Source organism: Doryrhamphus excisus, linkage group LG12 (genome assembly GCF_037039965.1).
Source record: "Doryrhamphus excisus strain RoL-2023G ecotype Guam linkage group LG12, RoL_Dexc_Guam_v1.1, whole genome shotgun sequence".
Taxonomy (NCBI): domain Eukaryota; kingdom Metazoa; phylum Chordata; class Actinopteri; order Syngnathiformes; family Syngnathidae; genus Doryrhamphus; species Doryrhamphus excisus.
In genome coordinates, this window is record NC_136368.1 from 6,609,572 (window position 1) to 6,629,716 (window position 20,145).

Consider the following 20,145-nt stretch of genomic DNA (forward strand, 5'->3'; position numbering starts at 1 on the left):
AGTTTGCATGTTCTCCCCGTGCATGCGTGGGTTTTCTCCGGCTAGGTTAATTGGCAACTCAAATGAATGTGAGTGTGAATGGTTGTTTGTCTATATGTGCCCTGTGATTGGCTGGCGACCAGTCCAGGTTGTACCCCGCCTCTGGCCCGAAGACAGCTGGGATAGGCTCCAACACCCCCGCGACCCTTGTGAGGATAAGTGGTAGAAAATGAATGAATGAATCTTACAAATTAAAAGCATTCATTCATTCATGAATCTTACAAATTAAAAGCATTCATTCATTCATTCATTTTCTACCGCTTTTCCTCACAAGGGTCGCGGGGGTGCTGGAGCCTATCCCAGCTGTCTTTGGGCCAGAGGCGGGGTACACCCTGGACTGGTCGGCAGTCAATCACAGGGCACATATAGACAAACAACCATTCACACTCACATTCATACCTATGGACAATTTGGAGTGGCCAATTAACCTAGCATGTTTTTGGAATGTGGGAGGAAACCGGACTACCCGGAGAAAACCACGCATGCACGGGGAGAACATGCAAACTCCACACAGAGATGGCCGAGGGTGGAATTGAACCCTGGTCTCCTAGCTGTGAGGTCTGTGCGCTAACCACACGACCGCTGTCGTGTTTCTTTTATAAGCAAACGAAAATCCCAACTCCAATCTATAGGTTGTGGCTTCGGCTGTATTCTGATTATCATACAGTATGTGTGTGTGTGTGTGTTTTTGTGTGTTTGTGTGCGGGTGTGCGTGTCTCCTCTCCGCCTAGAGATGTGAGGCGTATTGGGGTGGATCTTATCGGCCACCAGCGGCGGATCATCAGCAGTGTCCAGACTCTCCACCTCCAGCTACTGCACGAACAGGAGAAAGGCTTCCACGTATGAGGTCGTCCTTTCACATGACCTGGGATGAACAGATTGAAGGAGCAGATGGAAGTGAAGTCTAGACTGTGAGACACACTCTACAAGCCTGTGCCTGAGTCTTAAACCCTCATCCCGTCTGTTTTAAGGAGGTCATCGGAGCGGATGCACTGACTCCTGGGCTTCTTTAATCCTTCAGTAGTGAACGACTCTTTTTTCTACGACACCCATTATACCTGGTCTGGCCAGACTATTTTTAGACCACCTGATAGACCCTTCCAGTCTGGCTCAGGCCCTTACTTAGGGGAATGTAATGCCTTGTTACAGCTGCCGACTTCAAATATCTAGAAATGTAGATTTATGGACATAATCTACTGAATTCTTCTTTTCGTGCTCATGTAGCTGCTCCTGCGTGTGCAAAGTATGTTTTTGTTCTCAGAAACAAAAAAAACAAAAAAAACAGAAAACACACCGTCACTACTTTTCATTTTGGAATTTGATTATAAAGGTATGTGGATTGGAATTTGAATACTTGAAGAGCGCAGTGAAAAGCGAGATGTATTGAATGTTCAAGTGTATAGATTAACTAATCAGTAATTATTATCATAATCTTATATCTATATATATATGTGCAGATCTGTATGTCAAAAGCCCTAGTGAATCTAAAATCTTATTTAAAATCATATTTATTTATGTCCGATCAGCAATAATCATGCAGTGTCTCTCACAGAGAGATGAGGAATTGTGCAATGAGAAACTTACCAACATGGGACTCGCTCACCGTCCGTGTTTTTTAGTGCCACATGCCAAGCTCACTAGACTGGTTCAGTTGCCTTCACGTGAAAAACACAGTTTTATGAATCTGCGAGAAACTTATAGAAATTGTAAGAGTTGCCTGACAGAAAACAATCACCACTGTCTTAACATTTGAATGTTCACACAGGTCATTAAATACGGACGATTTTTTTTGCAATAACACGGTTATGGTTCTTCGGAACTACATTCAATCCAAGTAGTCACAAGGGATGAATAGAAGTGAAATGATCCAAGAACCCAACTAACAGTCCATGTTCATGTCTAGGCCAGTGCGTGCTTTGCCGTTTTGATCATATAAAGGTTGTTCAATATGTGGCAGTAGAGGAATCAAGTGTACATAAAAGTAGTCAAAATGAAAACTTGTTGGATCTGCAGTAGTGGATGTCATGTGGTCAGATGTTTGCCATTGAAATGATTTATCTTCATTCTCTATGACGATGGTCGACAGGTGGAACCGTTTTACAAATAACTATATTAAAAATGGAAATCAGTAATATTTTTACTTTCAGTGTGAATTAGCGAAGGCTCTGTCCGACTGCACCGTGTAACGATTCCGTCTAAAAAAAAAAAAAAAAAAACAAGGTGGACGTTTATTCTTTATCCAGTTGGTTTACAGATGTATCTGTATGTTCAAACTTGTTCGATGCTACGCCCCCTTTTGTAACAATATTGAAGTATCCTTGGGTGAAATACCGAATGTTGTCAGTGGGTATTTAAACGTTGTAACAATGTCAAAGCGCTTTGAGTATCTCAAAAAGTAGAAAAGCCAAGTTACATCTTATGATTTTATGCCACTTTCACTATGACTTGAACGGAATCGTCCAGTTTTTAGCCAAGGGTCACAGGACCTCAAAGTGTGATAGTACTCCAAAATACTATTGTAGTATTCCAAGCTAATAGTAATCCAAATCTAATTTTAAAAATAAGGCAATTGGGAGGTTTGCCTTTTGTAAGACGGAAACTGTATGTTGGTAATCATAATTACCGTATTTTCCGGACTATAAGTCGCACTTTTTTTCATAGGCTGGCTGTTCCTTGCGACTTATAAATGAAAAAAACTGTTATGGACACCTTTACTGTTCTTGTTTATTTTTTGTGTAGCTGAATAACCATTGTGTTAGCCTGTTCTCGATTCTTTTATTGTTACAACTTACCTTCCAAGAGGACGTAATGTCTGTTTTGGTGAAGTAGTTAAAATAAATTACCTGCAAAAAATTCGACTTATACTCCAGTGAGACTTATGTATGTTTTTAAAAATAAGGCAATGGGAGGTTCGCCTTTTATAAGACGGAAACTGGATGTTGGCAATCATAATTACTGTATTTTCCGGACTATAAGTCGCACTTTTTTTCATAGGCTGGTTGTTCCTTGCGACTTATAAATGAAAAAACTGTTTATGGACACCTTTACTGTTCTTGTTTATTTTTTGTGTAGCTAAATAACCATTGTGTTAGCCTGTTCTCGATCCTTTTATTGTTACAACTTACCTTCCAAGAGGACGTAATGTCTGTTTTGGTCAAGTCGTTCGTAAAATAAATTACCCGCAAAAAATGCGACTTATAAACCGTTGCGTTTATGTATGTTTTTTTCTACCTTATTATGTATTTTTGGCCTTGTGCGACTTAAGTCCAGAAAATATGGTATTTTAAATATTCAAAAAAAGTGTTTTATACTAGTGACTTCTATAAGTCGCTACCTTTTTAAGTGAGAATATTGAAGGAGATCAGTTTGAGTCCGAGTTATAGTGATTTGGGTACTGCAGTAGTACTGTTAATGGTGTGTTTATCTACTATGTACCAAGCATAATATGTGTAGGGCAGTTGCCAGCAATCGAGCCTGTTATTCTTCCAAAGGCTGGACTACTCACTCGATACTCATCCTCGCTACTGAATCAAGTAGTTAAAATAAATTACCTGCAAAAAATGCGACTTATACTCCAGTGAGACTTATGTATGTTTTTATCTACCTAATTATGTATTTTTGGCCTTGTGCGACTTGTACTCTGGAGCGACTTATAGTCCATTAAATACGGTAATATGTAGTCAAGCAGATATTACTCAGGCGTTCTGTGTTTCGTAAGCTGAGGGCTGAATGAAGACGTTTCTGGTGATGTATTTGGACGTTAAAGACGGAATCGTTCAACGGCAGTATGGGACAAAGGCTTTAGGGAGAGCAGAGCATCCCGTGTCCTTCTAATGGCACCATGCAAACAAATATGCCTTACAGTTTAGTCAAACATGTTTCAGTGGAATCAAAAGGACCTAGCCTTTAAGTGAAGTTGTATTATTCCATATACGGGCTACAAAGAGCTGCTCCGTTCAGTCACAGTATGCCTGCAATCATCAGGTATATAAGGAAGCTGCACACATTTCATCCCATGCACTCTCACTGGCACCACCACCCCCTCTACAGTCTATGGAGAATTATCAGATGCTGTTTGTTAAGCATGTTCTACTGCTGAGCAATGTTAGAACGTTCTTTTGTACAAAGTACAAGTATACTTACTATTATAATTCTTGTATTTTATTTTTTTATAATTTCCAAAGAGATGTTGTAGATCTTGCACACTGTAAGAGGCAGTTACTGCGAATATTTATTTGCAAAATAAAGCTGAAAAGTTCTGCGGGTTGACTGTTCTCTGAATGATTTTTGTTTTCTTTTTTTTATTTAAAGAGAAACAAAATTCACCAACCTCGACCATCTCTGTGTGGAGTTTGCATGTTCTCTTCGTGCATGCGTGGGTTTTCTCCGGGTACTCCGGTTTCCTCCCACATTCCCAAAACATGCTAGGTTAATTGGCCACTCCAAATGTGCCCTGTGATTGGCTGGCCACCAGTCCAGGGTGTACCCCGCCTCTCACCCGAAGACAGCTGGGATAGGCTCCATCACGCCCGTGACCCTGGTGAGGATAAGCAGTAGAAAATGAATGAATTAATTAGTTAACTAATTAATTAATGTATGGTTTGTGTCAGTATCATCCTGCGGATTCCTTAACCTAAGCAGTCAATTGCTGTGTTCGAAACCGCATGCTAACTCCTACATACTTCCATGCCCATACTATCTACACTCCACACTGCATACCCAATCCATCAGTATGCAAAGCATTTACACTACAGTGTACTACATGATAACCCACAATGCATTGCGCTCCTACCCAAGCCGAAATCGACAGGGTGATGCTGATATTACTTAAGCTCCAAACTCTTTTAGTTTTTTTTTTTTTTTAATCAGGCCGTTTAGATCCCGAGTGTGCCATTTCTTTATCCAAATACCAACCGTTTACAATTTCGTTCGGACGAATTCGGCTAATTTTAAGCTAGCCGAAGTGAGCAGCGCACTTCCGTTTATTTTCACAACCTAAAAAAAAACCTTACTTTTCTCATACAAAAAACCATAGTGATAAATCGTTGCTTTTACTTTGAAAACAAGAAGCGAACCAACTCGCAATATTACCTGCTTGACACCACCGTTTGGTCCATCCTGCTGCTCAGTGTTCAGCCAACGACGTCGCGTTGTATCCTGGGTAATTTGCGTGTGAGTAGTAAACTGATGATACATACTCAACATTTCTGACGAATGCAGTATACATCCGGGAACTTCTCGCATACTGCCAGTGTAAGACACACTACATACTCAAAGAGTTAGTAATGAGTAGTAGGTAAGTATGTGGTTTCGAACACAGTCTACAGGTATGATGACCACCAGCCAAAAGATGGCGCTCTTTCACCACTCATCACCTCTGTGTTGAAAGTTCACCATGACTTCCTTTAATTGTTATATAAATGTAAACCTTGGGTGTCCACCAATAGTTCTTACACTGAATCACAGTGTCAGGAACAAAGAGTGGTAGACTGACACTGGCTTGATTTAGGCTGCAGCTGTTGTTGTTGTGGGAATCTTAAAGCAGGCCAGAGCATTACACTAATGAATCAAATTCATCAGGATGAGGAGCCTTGGACGGCATACACTCCACGATCAGGTCACCGTGTGGTTTGCAGATCTTAATTCGTCCTAATGGGATTAGCTGCTGCAAGCTGGGATGCACAGGCAGTCATCTTGTTCCAGTGTTTACTCCAAAGACGGAGCACATTGCCTTTGGTTGGCATATTGGAACAAAAACAAGAACGTTTATGGGGTGATGTGTAGAAGGATTCATCACCTTTAATGGGGCTGCTAGATAAACTGTCAGGCTGGCTCGGCCTAAGGAAGAAAGAAGTGAATGTTTTATGTTTGGGGTTGGACAACAGCGGCAAAACTACCATCATCAACCAACTGAAGCCTGCCAATGTAAGTACGTGATACAAGCCGACTGGACCTGTTTCATTCAACAAGCCAACTATCACAGGTCATTTCTATTTATTAGTATTTACTATTTATTTGCAATCATTCATTGATTGCTTGTTTCCAGAATTCAAATCGTTTAGGCCCATTCTCAGAGGAGTGGAAACATGTTAGTCAGGTAAAGTCTATACTCTACACTCCTTATATGTTGACATACTTTTGCCGTTACTTGTCCTTTTTTGTGTGTATGTGTGATTGGGTGCATGAAGACACAGGCACAAGAAATAGTCCCAACGATTGGATTCAACATTGAAAAGTTCAAGACTTCAAGGTAAGAATCCTTTTCATACGTTGAACTGACTGATCGTCATCATTTTTACCTCTACTCCTCTCGGCGTGCAGCCTTTCCTTCACAGTTTTTGACATGTCCGGCCAGAGCAGATACAGAAACCTGTGGGAACACTATTATAAGTATGCATGATCATTTCTGACAAGGATTTCAACACACTCAATTTTGTCTGTCCTTGTCTGTTCTTCAGAGAAAGCCATGCCATTATATTTGTCATTGACAGCAGTGACAAACTGAGGATGGTCGTTGCCAAAGAGGAGCTTGATACTCTTCTCAAACACGGAGGTACAGCACTGTGAATTATCTGCAATCTAATCCCAATTGCTTAGTACTAGTACTAATATATAGTAATAATAGTGCATAGGTTACTTGTTGTGGAGCTTTAGCTCAAGTGTTTCTGATTGAATGATGCACAAGCCTCCAGCTAGGTGGCAGCAGTGTTCAAATTAATCAAGAGGCTGCCTGTTTAACCCAGTTGAAGAAGTAAAGGAGCACTATTGTGCAAAGCCAATTCAAGCCAAACTTCACCACAACGATATAGAAACTAATATAGAGGGAGACTATTTTCACTGACAAAATTTATTAATTCATTCATTTTCAACCGCTTTTTCCTCACGAGGGTCGCGGTGGGTGCTGGAGCCTTTGGGCGAGAGGCGGGGTACACCCTAGACTGGTTGCCAGCCAATCACAGGGCACATATAGACAAACAACCATTCACACTCACATTCATACCTATGGACAATTTGGAGTGGCCAATTAACCTAGCATGTTTTTGGAATGTGGGAGGAAACCGGAGTACCCGGAAAAAACCCACGCATGCACAGGGAGAACATGCAAACTCCACACAAAGATGGCCGAGGGTGGAATTGAACCCTGGTCTCCTTGCTGTGAGGTCTGCACGCTAACCATTCGACCGCACTGACAAAATATATAATATAAATATTTAAACATTCCAGCACAAAACAAAAAAACTCTTAACATTATTTTTCACAGATACAATGATTAAGATATTTTTTCACATAAGCACTTTAAAGGGGACCTATTATGGTATTTCTATAAATATTGTATTGTTATGGTAAACGATGCCAAAGTTTCAGATAATGAGGTTAATACATTTGGAATTGATCCCTGAAAGAAGTTTGGGATGGCTCTGAACGCTGGCTTTCAGAGAGTTCTTTCAAACGCATGGTCACTGTGACATCACGGTGAGACGTGACTTCCTAATATGGGCGTTCCATATTATTCCAACTGTACAAACTGTTTGCTGTACAAGTTGAGTGGGACCAATCACAGCCGAGTGGGCGGGCTGTGGGTGGAATGAATTAAAATCCTAGGAAATATAGCTGGAATAGGTGCAGGTTCTGGAAGATCTATATAAAGCTTTCTGGGCAGGTTCTTCTGAGCAAATTTAAAGGTCTCCTTTAAAGTTCACTTGAGTGATGGATTGTTTTTTTTTATAATGACAGTGGTTAACTTGTTTAATCTCCAGTATGACAGTTTGCAGTGTTTATACTGTTTATATTGTTAATTGTAGTATTGAAGGTAGTCTTTATTTCGTTTAGTTATTGTAATTTTATTTATTACTTGCTGCACCGGGGGTCTGAAATTTCATATATGTCGAGCATGTTTAGCATATTTGACAATAAAGTCGACTTTGACTTCAAATGGTACTAAGGTTAAGGGCTTTGTGATGGATATCATTTGATTCTGTGACATACTTTAATTACCTTAATTCCTATGGAAAAGCTGGAGGTTGACATTCGATGAGTTTTTAGTTGTAAAGCTGTACCTTAATCTTGATATTCAGGTATGTAAACATATTTACATCTGTAAATATTTTGCTGGTGCTATAAATTAAATTTCTCCATGTGACCATGTATAAGATCCACAAGTACGTGCCTTTTAGTCCTTATTTCACTTCTTGAAATATCTGTGCAAGATAGAGATATTAACTGCCGTCTCTGGTTTGTTTATGTGTACGCAGATATGTGCAGTAAAAAGCTGCCGGTGTTATTCTTTGCAAACAAGATGGATCTACGAGACGCCATGTCTTCTGTCAAGGTCTCCCAGATGTTGTGTTTGGAGAATATCAAAGACAAACCATGGCACATCTGGTAATATTCCTATAGTATACAACCTACTCTGATTTGCTATCTTAAAACGTTGCCTTGTTTTTAAGTGATGTGCATTTGAAATGACATGGCTAATGTGAAGAATGTGGTTAAATATTATTGGTCAGGACAGCAGCATGCACTTGAACTTGACCTGCTCTTCCATGTGTTTTGCATCGTGTTTACTCATTAGACAGATGCAAAGCAGATGGATGAAGAGTTAGGTTTAAATGATTCAAGATCCACAAGGTAATTACCAAATCCTCAACATGTTTTTCCCCCTCCCTCAGTGCTAGCAATGCTATAGAGGGCGAGGGCCTGCAGGAGGGAATGGACTGGCTTCAAGGTAATGTAGTCCTCTTAATCATGCTTACTAGACTTCAAGATACTACTACTAGTAGTGTATACATTTCTATTTGAATCAATAATGTTTTTTTTCCAACCCATAGAACAAATTGCACAGTAAGTATCACTGTGATGTATTGTGTTGAATTGTGAAGTGATAGTTGTGTTGAATGTTGTGTTGTGTGCCTTGCAAAAAAAATTATAAAAAGCAATATGCATGCAAAGATTTAACCCACAATCCAAAATACTGTCCTCTAATTGACACTCTGGTTGGAGTAGTTACCTCTACTATGACATCTGAATGCACCACGTTTCACTTTTAATACAGCTCACACTGCCAGCAATGCAGACGTGGTACCTGTAAAGCTGAAATTCACGTGATTAAGTTAGCTTGAGAAACATTTCGTGCTGTGGTCAACCCAAATGCATGCGTCTTACAACATGCACAGGCAATTAAGAAAACATGTACGCATGCGCTGATTTTAAAGATAATGAATATATCGCTAGAATGATCAGCAGAGGCGCCATAATGTGCAACCATGTAGATCAGGGGTCTTAAACTCAATTTACTTGGGGGCCACTGGAGCTCGGGTCTGGGTGAGACTGGGCCGCATCAGGTTTTCAAAAAAAAAAAAAAAACGCATTTATTAAAAACAAAAAAATTAAAAAAAACTTCGCTTTGGTTCCAATTTTCTACAAGAAAAGCTCTGATAAAACATTCCACTGTTCTCAAATATCTTGCTTTTTATTTTTCTACACAAAATAAGATGAAAAATAAATAAACAAATCAAGAATAAAGAAAATCAATCAATCAATCAGTAATAAATAAATGTAATAATAATAATAATAAAACGGCAAATAATAAAAACTTAAGAAACCACATATAGTTGGTGGGTAGACAAATAATTTTTTTCAGATTAAAATTAACAAAGCATTATTAGAGCCCTGTAGACATGACAAAACACGACTATAGTCACATTTATACTTTTTTTATTTACAACATATTGCGCAACTGCAGGGTCTTGAGACACATGCTAACTCGCAAACCAGAGAGCTAGCAACCTAAACGGTAGCCTTCAAGTTATTTCCTTTAAACTTAAATAGCCAAAAACTTACCACTTCCACACGGATAGGGAGGATAACTATTAATAGTTATTTAACCTTTAACATGAACATTAATCAAACGTAATAATTTTTTCTGGGTACATGATACCATATAGCAACCATATCAAACTTGCGCGGGCAGCACTAACATTAAACTTTCATATCAAGGCGGGGGCCTCAAACTAGTTTCCTGCGGGCCACATTTGGCCGTGTGTTTGATGCTTTTTCAGTCATTTTCTCACTGGCCAAAAGGCACATGACAGACAACAGTGAAGAGGGAAATGTGTAGTTTTTGGAACTATGCATGTTAGTGTGGAGACAGCCTAAGATATCGGTCACCGTGCGTCTCAAAGTAATCTAAAAGGCCAGGAAGTTGTAGAAAATGTATTCTCAGGGAAAGTATGATTGTAGCACGTAGCAAGTGTTGGTGCCAGTTGTAAAAATGGTCAAAGGACTCTACCCCTAGTACATGCCTGGTCATCTCTGCGGTTGAGTAAATCAATGTCTCCGGCCACTTCTGAAGAAACACAGTAGAATATATTAGAGAGAGGCAAGTTGTTAAAACTCATAAGCAAAAATTATAAAGGATACAATAGACTGACTATTATATTTACATTAGCAGAATTGTTTCTGTCCTGAGTTGGCTGACTGATGTTTTTTTCCCTGACCAGGTCATATCAAAACAATGACAACATGAATCAATGAAATGCCTGTGGCCCTTACATCATCTAGGGATCATATCAAGCTTTATGTTATAGAGCCTTAAAGGCAAATACATAATAGATTTAGAGTTTGGTATTTTCTATCCATGCTCTAGTTTCTTTTTTTATCATCCAAAAGTGATGGTTACATCACAACACATTATTATGTGTATGACACACTAGTTTGTATGCAGCCATCTTATCATTTCAGTATTTGTGACCATGTTTTTTCATTCATTGTAACTTTGACTTCTTTTCTATGCATGGAATAATGTTGTTTAATAATAGGCAACAATAAAAGCTTGGTATAGAATTTAATGATTGAATCCATTTTTTTTCCTGTAGAGGTCCGTTCATTGAATTCCAAACTTTCTGACCAAATTTGTGTGGAAAACAAAACCATAGAGTAACTCTACACCAATATTAATAAACGCCAACACAATATAAAAACAGTGTATTACAACTACAATCGCTAACATTCACTGTAAATAAATAGGTGTCAACAAACTTTCTTTTTAAATACATGTTACATATTAAATAGTATATAAGGATAAATTAATCGATAAAATTTAACAATTGCTATGCTGTTCCAGTCAATTTCTGAAGTCAATTTGCATTGCTTCTATTTAAGCATCATGTGAAGGAACTTTGCATGAAATGTAGCATTGGCGTGCAGGAGGAGACACAAGGTTCCGAAAGCTTCCCTGGCATCAAGATGGTTGCCTGAGAACAAAATCTTGGCATTATTGACTTTTTGGTGCTGCCATTGAAAGAAGGTAGCTTCGTCATGCAGGACTTCCTTAAGGGTTTGACCATACAGTACATCCTATACAGGCATATTGCACCCTGTATTGAAGTATAAGCAACAATGACTCCACTTACCTGCTACATAAATCTCATAAAACTCTTTGGTGACCTCGGAGAACATGTTCTCCAGCTGATGGATGAAGATGAACTTTTCAACAGCTGATTTGAAACACATGTGGATATGCTGCACTAACTTCACCGCCCAAGTCATTTGATAGCCATCCTTTTCACACACCTGAGGGATACACAAAGATTAGTAAACTATATTATAATTAAAAATGTGGTCCCCTGTGAAACTAATGAGGACAAGCGGCATAGAAAATGGATGGATGTGGCAGTGTACATCCATCCACATGTGGGTATGCTGGAGCTTATCCCAGCTGTCTTTGGGCGAGAGGCGGGGTACACCCTGGACCCGGGGTACACCCTGCCAGCCAATCACAGGGCACATACAAACAAACAACCATTCACATTCATTAATTCTGTGCTGTCCCAGTAGAGTGGTCCTTAATCACAAGGTTGCCTTGAGCTGTGTTTTGAATACGTGTCTTCCATAAATAAGAATAAAAAGAAATGACACCTGGGGAACCCACACTACAACTGAGCTCCACCATGATCAACTTTTGGGTTCAGGATTAAAACATTAATATTGATACCTACCAGAATAATGTAAACGATCACTTTGGCAATTTCTTTAATTCGTCCACAGAGGGCCCTGCTGGCCAAAACTGTGTAGCACAGCTTAGTGCCACACAGCACCAGGAGACGGGCAACATTTTCCACATGCCATGGTTGAGGGATGGCTGTAAATAAGCAAGACAACAAAATCAGTTTGGGCAGGGGAGATTTTGGAAATTAGCTACCGCATTTTCGGCAGTAAAAGCCTTTCATTTTCTCAAAAATATAATCTGGTGCTCATTAAGTGTGCAATTACTTCCAAATCTGTAAAAATGTTGTGCTATTTTGGTGAGCGCTCCGCTTGATTGATTGTCGAACCATTTCCGGCTGACTCAGGGACATGATACGTACACTGGCAATAAACCAATCAGAGAACATTACATAATGCGCACAGCACATATACGCTGGCAACGATAAACCAATCAGTGCACTGCATCCTTCAGTATTTAAAATGTGAGTTACCAGTGATCTCTGCAAAGACTGCTAGGGTTGACTGCGTTGTCCAGTCTTTCACATCTGGCTTGTTGAAGAGCAAGAGAATGGCCCTGGCCAAGTCCCACAAAGCATCCTGAGGAAGCCCCCGCACCACAAGATCATGCCAACTGATGGAGCCTACAAGGAGGAGTAGAAGCTTCTGTATCGTACTCTCGACTGGTGTGAATTGCACTGACCTTACCTTCAGACAGCAGTGGCCCATACAGGATCAGCAAGAGGTGTGCCTGATGGACCAAGGGCCAAGGCTTTAGGAGACACAGGAGCCAGAACTGGCAATCTAACTGATTCGGGGACAAGTCCAGCAAAACCTTACGGCAGAAATAACGGAGCTCCAGCTCTTCAAAGCCTTTCAACCCTGTAGACACAGTGAGGGAAATCAATGCGGGATTTTCTTCATGTTTCTTCTTGTGTGGTCCTAAATATAATACTAAATATAATACAAGGGATTATTCCTAACCAAAATGGCAAAATTGGCATGAAAACGCATTGATTCTAGTCTGGGTCAGTTTTGACCCACTTATGAAAGAGTGTAGGGTCCAGTCACTCATGCATCTAAGGGTTAAAGGGTTCTGTAAACAAGATGTCGAGTTTCATACTGCATTAATTAGTTTAGTCCTTTCAAAAGTTGGGTCTCAGTAAAATGAAGAACAGCTTTACTTGGGTATTTTTAAGACAAATACCAGGTTTCCCAGTGATGACTGACTGAATTCTATTCAGCAAGTTGGTGATGTCACACAGAAAGATGAACACTCTGTGGCACTCAACCTCATCCCACCCTGCAATTAGCGTCTGTAATGATATCATTAGATTATAAATCATTTCACTGAGGATTTATACTATTGTTTTATTTGTCTAGCTTTGTTAGTCACCTGCAGGAATACTCCATATCGGACCAAACCAATGCAGTTTGGTACTGAGCACTCCTCCAGCATGAAGCAAGGTACCTGCAAAACAGGATAAGACAGTTATCTATTCATTAATTGACAAAACATTGCCCAGAATATCTCAGTACCTGTACCTGTAAAAACTTGTTCAGTATGAATTTAAGCCTTTCCTTTGTAGGCAGCAACATGGTGCATCTTTTGAATAATAAACCTGAAATAAAAACAAGTACAAACCTTATGTGAGGACAGAAAATGAATAGATATAAACCTACCACTGCTTACCAAGGTCTCTGAATTGTTCACCAGCACTTGTCTGTCCAGGAAAAGTAGTGTTGTGGATGTTTTTGAGGATGCTTTTGCTCTTCCAGGCAAGGGTGCTTATAAAGTTCACCACACAACTAGTCATCTTTTTGGACGTCAAGCAGAATACACTTATCTCCAACACTGACCAACACAGTGAAGTTCTGGTTAGTGCCTATCAATGTCATAGCTGCTTTGCATTCGTTTTATTATTAAAAAAAAACATCAAATTAATATTCTGTGGTTTGCGCAAGTCACCTCACCAGATAGCTGGTCCAGAATAATGTGGAACACCTCCAGTGGAAGTCCCTGGAAAAAATCGCTACTGTTCTTAAGCTGACTGCGAGTCGTAATGGTTCTGACCGGACGGATCCGGCGGACCATGCAGTTCGAAGAATCGAACTTCGGCGCCACTGTGTACGCGCTCGCTTTCCTAGAAGTTCCTCTCACCATTTTTGTCGACGCTACATTGAATGGAAACTAAAAAGAAACACCGTGTTTTTGTACACGAACATTAGTTTGAGTCCAAACTGGAGGTACATATTTTCCCAAATTGATGCTAGCTTATGTATTGTAGCATGGAAGCTAGTTAGCTACAAAGTAAGCAAAGCTGTACAGCCCCACTTAATTGGTTATCGCGGATATATACATTGTCTTGTAATTACTACAAAGATTACTGATATGTTTGGTTAAAAAAAAAACAGGAAACTCACGAATTTGTTGCGTACTTGCGGGCTTCGTTGAATAGTGACGCTTTTTGTGTAAGGACACCACGGTAAGTGGCACGAGACCTTTACTATCACGCTATGAATATAGTATGTATGTACTTATATGGTATACATTTATGTGGTATAAGGTCATTTAGCTGTCATTAAAATGCTGCCATTCATTTGTTGATTAATAGTTACTCGATGCATTTTGTGCGTGTCGCTTGTGCTGTTAATGGAGGCGGACACATCGATACAAATATCCACCATGTTGATACTTATAGGTTGTGATGTTTTCCAGTTCTCTTCTGTTTGTTTCCTTTTGTGTTATTCAAACGTATATTGTTAACTAAAAAAATGTTCACCACTGATAAATTGTTTTAAAACTTTTGAACTCTATGAATGTAACATAAGTCACATTGTCTTATGCCCTATGTTCCCAAAGTGTAGTACGACAATTGTCATAGGAGGTAGGGAATGCAAATAAAACCAATTAGCGCCGAACACTCACAATTACAAGTGCACCTGAACGCCTCACTGCGCGAGGCGACGGGAGCAGGAAGGAGACAAAGTTAATTGAGCTGTGTGCATCATATCAACAAATAAGTAAGCTAGAATTAATATTTTGTGCATTCAGAGTGTTTAATCTTGAATATTTACTTGGTGTTCCAGTTAAGTGGTGAAAAGCTGTCACTGTGAGTGAAGATTCACTCAACAAAGCTTTATTGCTGGTTGTATGTATTTTTGTATTGTATTTCCAATACCATTAAGAAATGGGTAGTGGTAGGAGTAGAGTTGGAACGCCATGGAAAGATTCCGGTGAGATAATGGACACTTCATATTCAAACTGCCATCAGTACTGACTGCTGAGCTATAGCTTTTTGTAATGGTGCATCAGGTAACGCCTCGGGCACAAGTTGCCGCTGCATTCAAGGACACATGGAAATCAGAGATAACACACCCACATATGCGTGTGCAGCCCAAATCATGTAATTTTTTTTTAAAACCAACCACTTGTTCTTGTTGCTCACAATAAAAGTAAGACAGTGTTCTACTTACAACCTACAAATTCTTCAATTTGGTATAAAATGATATACAGACTATGTAATCCATAGCAGTTGTGAGTGTACAAAAAAAGTGAAATTCAGTCCATTCAGAGGGAGGGATGCCTGCATCAAAGTGAAATAATAGATATGTATGATGATTACTATTTATCGGTGATTGTGTCAAACATTATCCAAAAATCACCATGGAAAATACACACTTTTGACCCTGAATTTTTTTTTTATTTTATTTTAAAAAGGTTTTTGTTTTTTTGAGTTTGCAGGAGTAGAGGTTACGTGGGTTCAGGTCAAATGTCAGAAAGAATATGTGATTTTTTTGTTATTGTTCTGACAAAATAAATGTTGAATGTTTGAATGCAGACAATATTATTTGTATGAATCAGGGACACACAAATTAATTGTGTTGTCCTCGAGCGCCTTGCACAACAGCCACGCTCAGCTGCTAATCACAGGATTATTCAGTTGAACTAAGACTATTAGGTGTTCTATATTCCCACAGGCACGCTTGGTGGAGGATCATCCCGGCATTGGCAGAACTGAACGCTACAAGCAGGGTCTTTTTTACCCAACAGGTTGTGTCTTAGTTTGACCCATAGGGGCCAGCAATGGTCTTAACGGAAGTCCAGAGAAGCAGCTTCTTCACCGGGCCTACCTTACAGTATGTTGTCCATTTATAGCTGAAGTTAAAGATCGAGATTTTGCATTTCAACACTGACATGAAACACTTCCATTCAGGCAGGGACAGGAGATGAGTGGTGTGGCATCAAGGCAAAACAGACTATCCATCTGGAGCTTCTTCAACTTTGTTTCCAGGCCAAATGCACCATCTGGGCACTTGTGACCATGGGTAGATGGTTCACTTTTACCATATTGGTGAGTTCTCCTCTATATGTTTCCTACATTAATTAATTCATTCATACTCCTTCTCACCTTCCTAAATGTTGAGCATTGTCAAATTTGGAATTCAAGCAAAAAGTTGCATAAAATTACAGGGTCATGCATGATGGGATGAGTATATTTAAGTTTGTAATCTAGTTTGTAATCTCAGCATCCCTAAAAACACAAGTGATGATGGTCACAAATACAATGCATTTTATGTTTTGTTATTTTGTAGTTGTCAATCTTGGCATGCTGACAAAGTACAATATGTAATGCCATGTCATTGGACAGAGTTACAGGGCGAATTACTGCTGTGTAATATAAAATAACACAGATAAGACATAACACTGCGGGAGGTGAGCGATAAATGGACGGGCAAAGCTACACATGTCAAACGCCACCACTAAGGCCCTGTGCACACGGGAACGTTCTTGGGATTTTTTTTTTTTAAAGTTGCATCCCCGCTGTGCCGGATTAGTAAATAGTTGCATCCAGATGGGAATAGATAACTGAGTGAAAACCATGTAACGTGTGGCGCTGTGAACACACTTGACACACCAAATCATAGAAGAACAAAGAACATGCACTAAGTCTGTCGTCTTCCACTTTCCAATGAGAAGTGGAATAATTTCTGTGAGTAAATATGGAGTATAAAACAACAAAAATCAGGAGAATGTCGACTGAGGTGAGTCATGTGAAATATTCAGATACTATGTTGGCTTGTTATTAAAGCTCACTTCTGGTCACATGACTGCATTGAGGTAGCGGATACATCTGTGATTTTTAAAAAAAAATATATATATACAGTTTCAGGTCTCCCACAATGCTGTTCCCATGTGGATGAGAGGCTGAAACAATGTGGATAGCTCCTGAGGAAGCTACTCTGGATAACAATTAGCATTCACGAAGCGCATGAAAAACAGCACAAAAAGACCAAAGAACAAGGGTTATGTTATGTAGTGTAGCGTGACAGGGGAAAACAGTTTGATTTCTAACTGCAGTGACCGTGTAACCCGCCGAGTCCATGAGCCTCAACAGCGCTAGCCATCCACCTAAACTGTCAACTCAATGTCCGGTATGACTTTCGCAGTGTCGCAGCACCGGAGTAACCTGTCTGGTCCGCCCCTGAGCACGCCTGAGCTGCCTAGTGTATGGGAGTCGAGACCGCTAACCATCAAGCTAAAAGCCCCGAGTTGTCAACTCGATGTCCAGCGTGACTCTTAAGGTGTGAGGGAGTCGTTGTTTACCAACGTACTTTCACACAGCTGTAGCAGATGGCTAAAGAAGGCCTGAGTGACTAGTGACAAAACAGAAAATAAAGGTGGAAGCACAGGTGACAAAAAACTGATTTTCAAATAATCTGGCCATTTGAGTTACAAAACTGGTGTGTTGTGGTCTCAAAGTCCATCCATTCGTTTTCTATATGACTTATTAGTGTCACATGTGCATCCACTTGCATGTGTTTGGGATGTGTGAGGAAGCGGGAGTACCTGGAGAGGACAGGGAACAAGCAAACTCTACAAGACGTGCACTTTTGAGGCTATTGTGTCATGAATGTGTTATCAAGGTGCTAACAAAAAGGGGCAGATTGCAAAACACGGAGCAGGAAGAAGACGTGAGCAGAGAAAGTAAATCTTTAACTGAGAAAACCGTTGTCACATCACACCAGAAATGATACATAAACATAATTCCCGTATGCCAGAGGTCATTGTGATCTCAACCAACCTTCATTGTGTACTCTTTTTAAAGTTAGTGATTGATATCATGACTCCAAGCTTGGGTGGTTTCTGTAAATGTTTAATACGGCCTCCCCTGAGGGGCGGTGGGCATGTTAGCGAATAGTAGCGCGCACCTCCGGAGAGGCGCTTTAAACATGTACTCTCATTAGTTACAGATGCAGACACCTGCCACTCGGCGATGTCGGAATAGTTTCAACTCCATCACTTCAGACACACTTGAGGAATGGCTCGGCGTCCGTGACGAAGCTGGAGCTCACTGGAACTCGGCGTACTAGCGGGGACTGGTGTGCGATGAACAGAAGAAGAAGCCACATCTGCAGCCTGAGGGACTAGAATATGCATCTGTTCTCAAAGGTAGTTTGTTGTCCATCTTGCTTTTTTTCTCTGTATTATCTGCGCATTTTGGACTCACCAGCCACAATATTGAGTTACAGTTGCTTAAATAACACATATCATAAAGACATGACGTAGTTTGGTTATAATATTAGGCTCATCCTAATATTGTGAGATTTAAAAGGAGTAGGATCAAGCACGGCTTATTTAATCCTACCCCTCCTCCCCCATCCGTTTCATATACATTGCAATAGATTTGTTCACTTCCTGTTTTCCAATTGTACTCTTTGCCAGTTTCAATACGAAAATGAAAAGCGAGTACAACAATGTTATAAATAACGTTATGTAAGTTATGACTTTCATGACTATTTCCTTATGTGTTATGTAATAAATAATGCCCTTTGTGTGCTCGTCACCTTTCATGTGAAACTTCTTTCCAAGTGAGCCCAACATGGCCAGCACCGCACTTCAGCTCCTTGGTTTCTTCTTAAGCCTGCTCGGCTTTGTGGGAACTGTAGTCGCCACCGTTCTTCCACACTGGCGCAGCTCGGCCTACGTGGACTCAAACATCATCACGGCCACCGGCACCTTTAAAGGCCTGTGGATGGCGTGCGTGTGGCACAGTACGGGCATTTATCAGTGCGAGCTGTATAGATCTCTCCTGGCGCTGCCACAGGACATGCAGGTACTGCCTTTAGAATATGTGGAGAGAAGAATCATGTTGTGAATACGCCCTTTCATCTCACCTTTAGGCTGCCCGGGCGCTCATGGTACTCTCCTGCATCACCTCCGTGCTTGGAGTTGTGGTTTCTGTGATGGGTATGAAGTGCACCTACTTTGCCCGAGGCTCATTAATCAAGTCCCCGCTGGTGCTGAGTGGAGGCATTTGCTTTCTCTGTGCTGGTTTGCTCTGCTTGACCACTGTTTCCTGGACCACCAATGACGTCATTGCAGATTTCTATGACCCCTTCCTCCCAAGTGGCATGAAGTACGAGATCGGCCTGGCGGTGTATATTGGCTATGCTTCGGCCTGTCTGAGTCTCTGTGGGGGACTGGTGCTGTGCTTGAGCGGCAGCGGCCGTGGTGAGCGCTCACCGAGGCATCTCCAAAGGCAGAGGAGTCAGCCTTCTTCCCCGCCCCCGGACTTCAACAACATTTATCCCCCAGCTCCTCCATACAAACCCCCAGAGGCCCTCAAAGGCAACCGAGCCCCGTCGCTTTGCTCCGTTTCCAGCAGTGGCTACAGACTTAATAACTACGTCTAAGACTGTACATTAGTAACCATAGCATACCAAAAACAGTCTAGACCACATTATAGTCACATTGAAAAGCACAAATGATCACCTGCAATGTGGCGACTATACCACTAGGTGGCTACATTTATCAGGAAATAGTGTTGTGTTAACAGGTACATGTCACTGCAAATACACAGTACATACTTCGTATTTCATTCCAATTTTAGATGCAAAACAAGCTGACATTATTGGTGTATTCATGTTCTATTTAACCACATGACACCATTGTGTTAAAAAAAATCCATTAAAATGTGCACCTTGAATTTTTTCCTCCCTCATTTTCCGATATTTATTAACCTTATTCGACAAACTACTCATGGTGCTACACCTTATGACACCTTACTCATAAGAAATCTCCCAATTAGAGCTTCTCTGTGGCCGCCTGTCAGCTACACC

General features: G+C 40.5%; 4 protein-coding genes across 10 annotated transcripts in view; 3 read left to right on the plus strand and 1 right to left on the minus strand.

Moving 5' to 3' along the window:
- The window catches only part of LOC131135553 (ephrin type-A receptor 6-like), a 198,409-nt gene extending 194,105 nt beyond the window's left edge, over positions 1 to 4,304 (plus strand). For both annotated transcript variants that reach the window (XM_058081590.2, XM_058081591.2), the window contains exon 17: positions 771 to 4,304. In XM_058081590.2, the coding sequence (XP_057937573.2) occupies positions 771 to 885 (115 nt within the window). In that variant the 3' untranslated portion in view covers positions 886 to 4,304. The remainder of the gene's footprint in view (positions 1 to 770) is intronic.
- A 1,194-nt stretch (positions 4,305 to 5,498) lies between these two features.
- Positions 5,499 to 10,886, plus strand: LOC131135558 (ADP-ribosylation factor-like protein 6). Of its 4 annotated transcripts, XM_058081605.2 has the most exons (9): positions 5,503 to 5,964; positions 6,086 to 6,136; positions 6,228 to 6,289; positions 6,361 to 6,429; positions 6,498 to 6,592; positions 8,292 to 8,421; positions 8,709 to 8,764; positions 8,868 to 8,880; positions 10,539 to 10,886. In XM_058081605.2, the coding sequence occupies exons 1-9, from the start codon at positions 5,842 to 5,844 to the stop codon at positions 10,570 to 10,572; spliced, it is 633 nt and encodes a 210-aa protein (XP_057937588.1). In that variant the 5' UTR covers positions 5,503 to 5,841; the 3' UTR covers positions 10,573 to 10,886. The 4 variants fall into 4 exon arrangements, with proteins under 4 accessions (XP_078651206.1, XP_078651207.1, XP_057937590.1 ...); XM_058081607.2 differs by lacking the exon at positions 8,868 to 8,880 and having other exon boundaries at positions 5,500 to 5,964; XM_078795080.1 differs by lacking the exons at positions 8,868 to 8,880; positions 10,539 to 10,886 and having other exon boundaries at positions 5,499 to 5,964; positions 8,709 to 8,859.
- Positions 10,887 to 11,166: 280 nt separating this feature from the next.
- On the minus strand, positions 11,167 to 14,520 carry LOC131135556 (F-box only protein 47-like). The gene is made up of 10 exons (XM_078795082.1): positions 13,996 to 14,520; positions 13,715 to 13,876; positions 13,567 to 13,643; positions 13,418 to 13,492; positions 13,229 to 13,337; positions 12,730 to 12,903; positions 12,516 to 12,665; positions 12,036 to 12,178; positions 11,451 to 11,610; positions 11,167 to 11,291 (listed from the first exon to the last, which is right to left on the minus strand). The coding sequence occupies exons 1-10, from the start codon at positions 14,183 to 14,185 to the stop codon at positions 11,191 to 11,193; spliced, it is 1,341 nt and encodes a 446-aa protein (XP_078651208.1). The 5' UTR covers positions 14,186 to 14,520; the 3' UTR covers positions 11,167 to 11,190.
- Positions 14,036 to 19,998, plus strand: LOC131135557 (claudin-14-like). 3 transcript variants are annotated; one of them, XM_058081602.2, is made up of 6 exons: positions 14,037 to 14,268; positions 16,003 to 16,161; positions 16,239 to 16,376; positions 18,271 to 18,475; positions 18,896 to 19,139; positions 19,207 to 19,997. In XM_058081602.2, exons 5-6 carry the CDS (start codon positions 18,906 to 18,908, stop codon positions 19,717 to 19,719), a joined length of 747 nt encoding a protein of 248 aa, XP_057937585.2. In that variant the 5' UTR covers positions 14,037 to 14,268; positions 16,003 to 16,161; positions 16,239 to 16,376; positions 18,271 to 18,475; positions 18,896 to 18,905; the 3' UTR covers positions 19,720 to 19,997. The 3 variants fall into 3 exon arrangements, with proteins under 3 accessions (XP_057937584.2, XP_057937585.2, XP_078651205.1); XM_078795079.1 differs by lacking the exon at positions 14,037 to 14,268 and adding an exon at positions 15,026 to 15,045; XM_058081601.2 differs by having other exon boundaries at positions 14,036 to 14,268; positions 18,271 to 19,139; positions 19,207 to 19,998.
- Positions 19,999 to 20,145: the final 147 nt, after the last annotated feature.

What these genes read in the sequence shown, in the direction of transcription:
- LOC131135558 (XM_078795080.1), top strand. Translation starts at nt 5,842, where the DNA reads ATGGGGCTGCTAGATAAACTGTCAGGCTGGCTCGGCCTAAGGAAGAAA. An exon ending in AGTGGAAACATGTTAGTCAG is followed by an intron (nt 6,137 to 6,227) that starts GTAAAGTCTATA and finishes GGGTGCATGAAG; the next exon opens with ACACAGGCACAAGAAATAGT. An exon ending in GACAAACCATGGCACATCTG is followed by an intron (nt 8,422 to 8,708) that starts GTAATATTCCTA and finishes CCCCTCCCTCAG; the next exon opens with TGCTAGCAATGCTATAGAGG.
- LOC131135556 (XM_078795082.1), bottom strand. Translation starts at nt 14,185, where the DNA reads ATGGTGAGAGGAACTTCTAGGAAAGCGAGCGCGTACACAGTGGCGCCG. An exon ending in GATATGGAGTATTCCTGCAG is followed by an intron (nt 13,338 to 13,417) that starts GTGACTAACAAA and finishes ATATCATTACAG; the next exon opens with ACGCTAATTGCAGGGTGGGA. An exon ending in AGTCATCACTGGGAAACCTG is followed by an intron (nt 12,904 to 13,228) that starts GTATTTGTCTTA and finishes CTGTGTCTACAG; the next exon opens with GGTTGAAAGGCTTTGAAGAG.
- LOC131135557 (XM_058081601.2), top strand. Translation starts at nt 18,906, where the DNA reads ATGGCCAGCACCGCACTTCAGCTCCTTGGTTTCTTCTTAAGCCTGCTC. An exon ending in CGCTGCCACAGGACATGCAG is followed by an intron (nt 19,140 to 19,206) that starts GTACTGCCTTTA and finishes TCTCACCTTTAG; the next exon opens with GCTGCCCGGGCGCTCATGGT.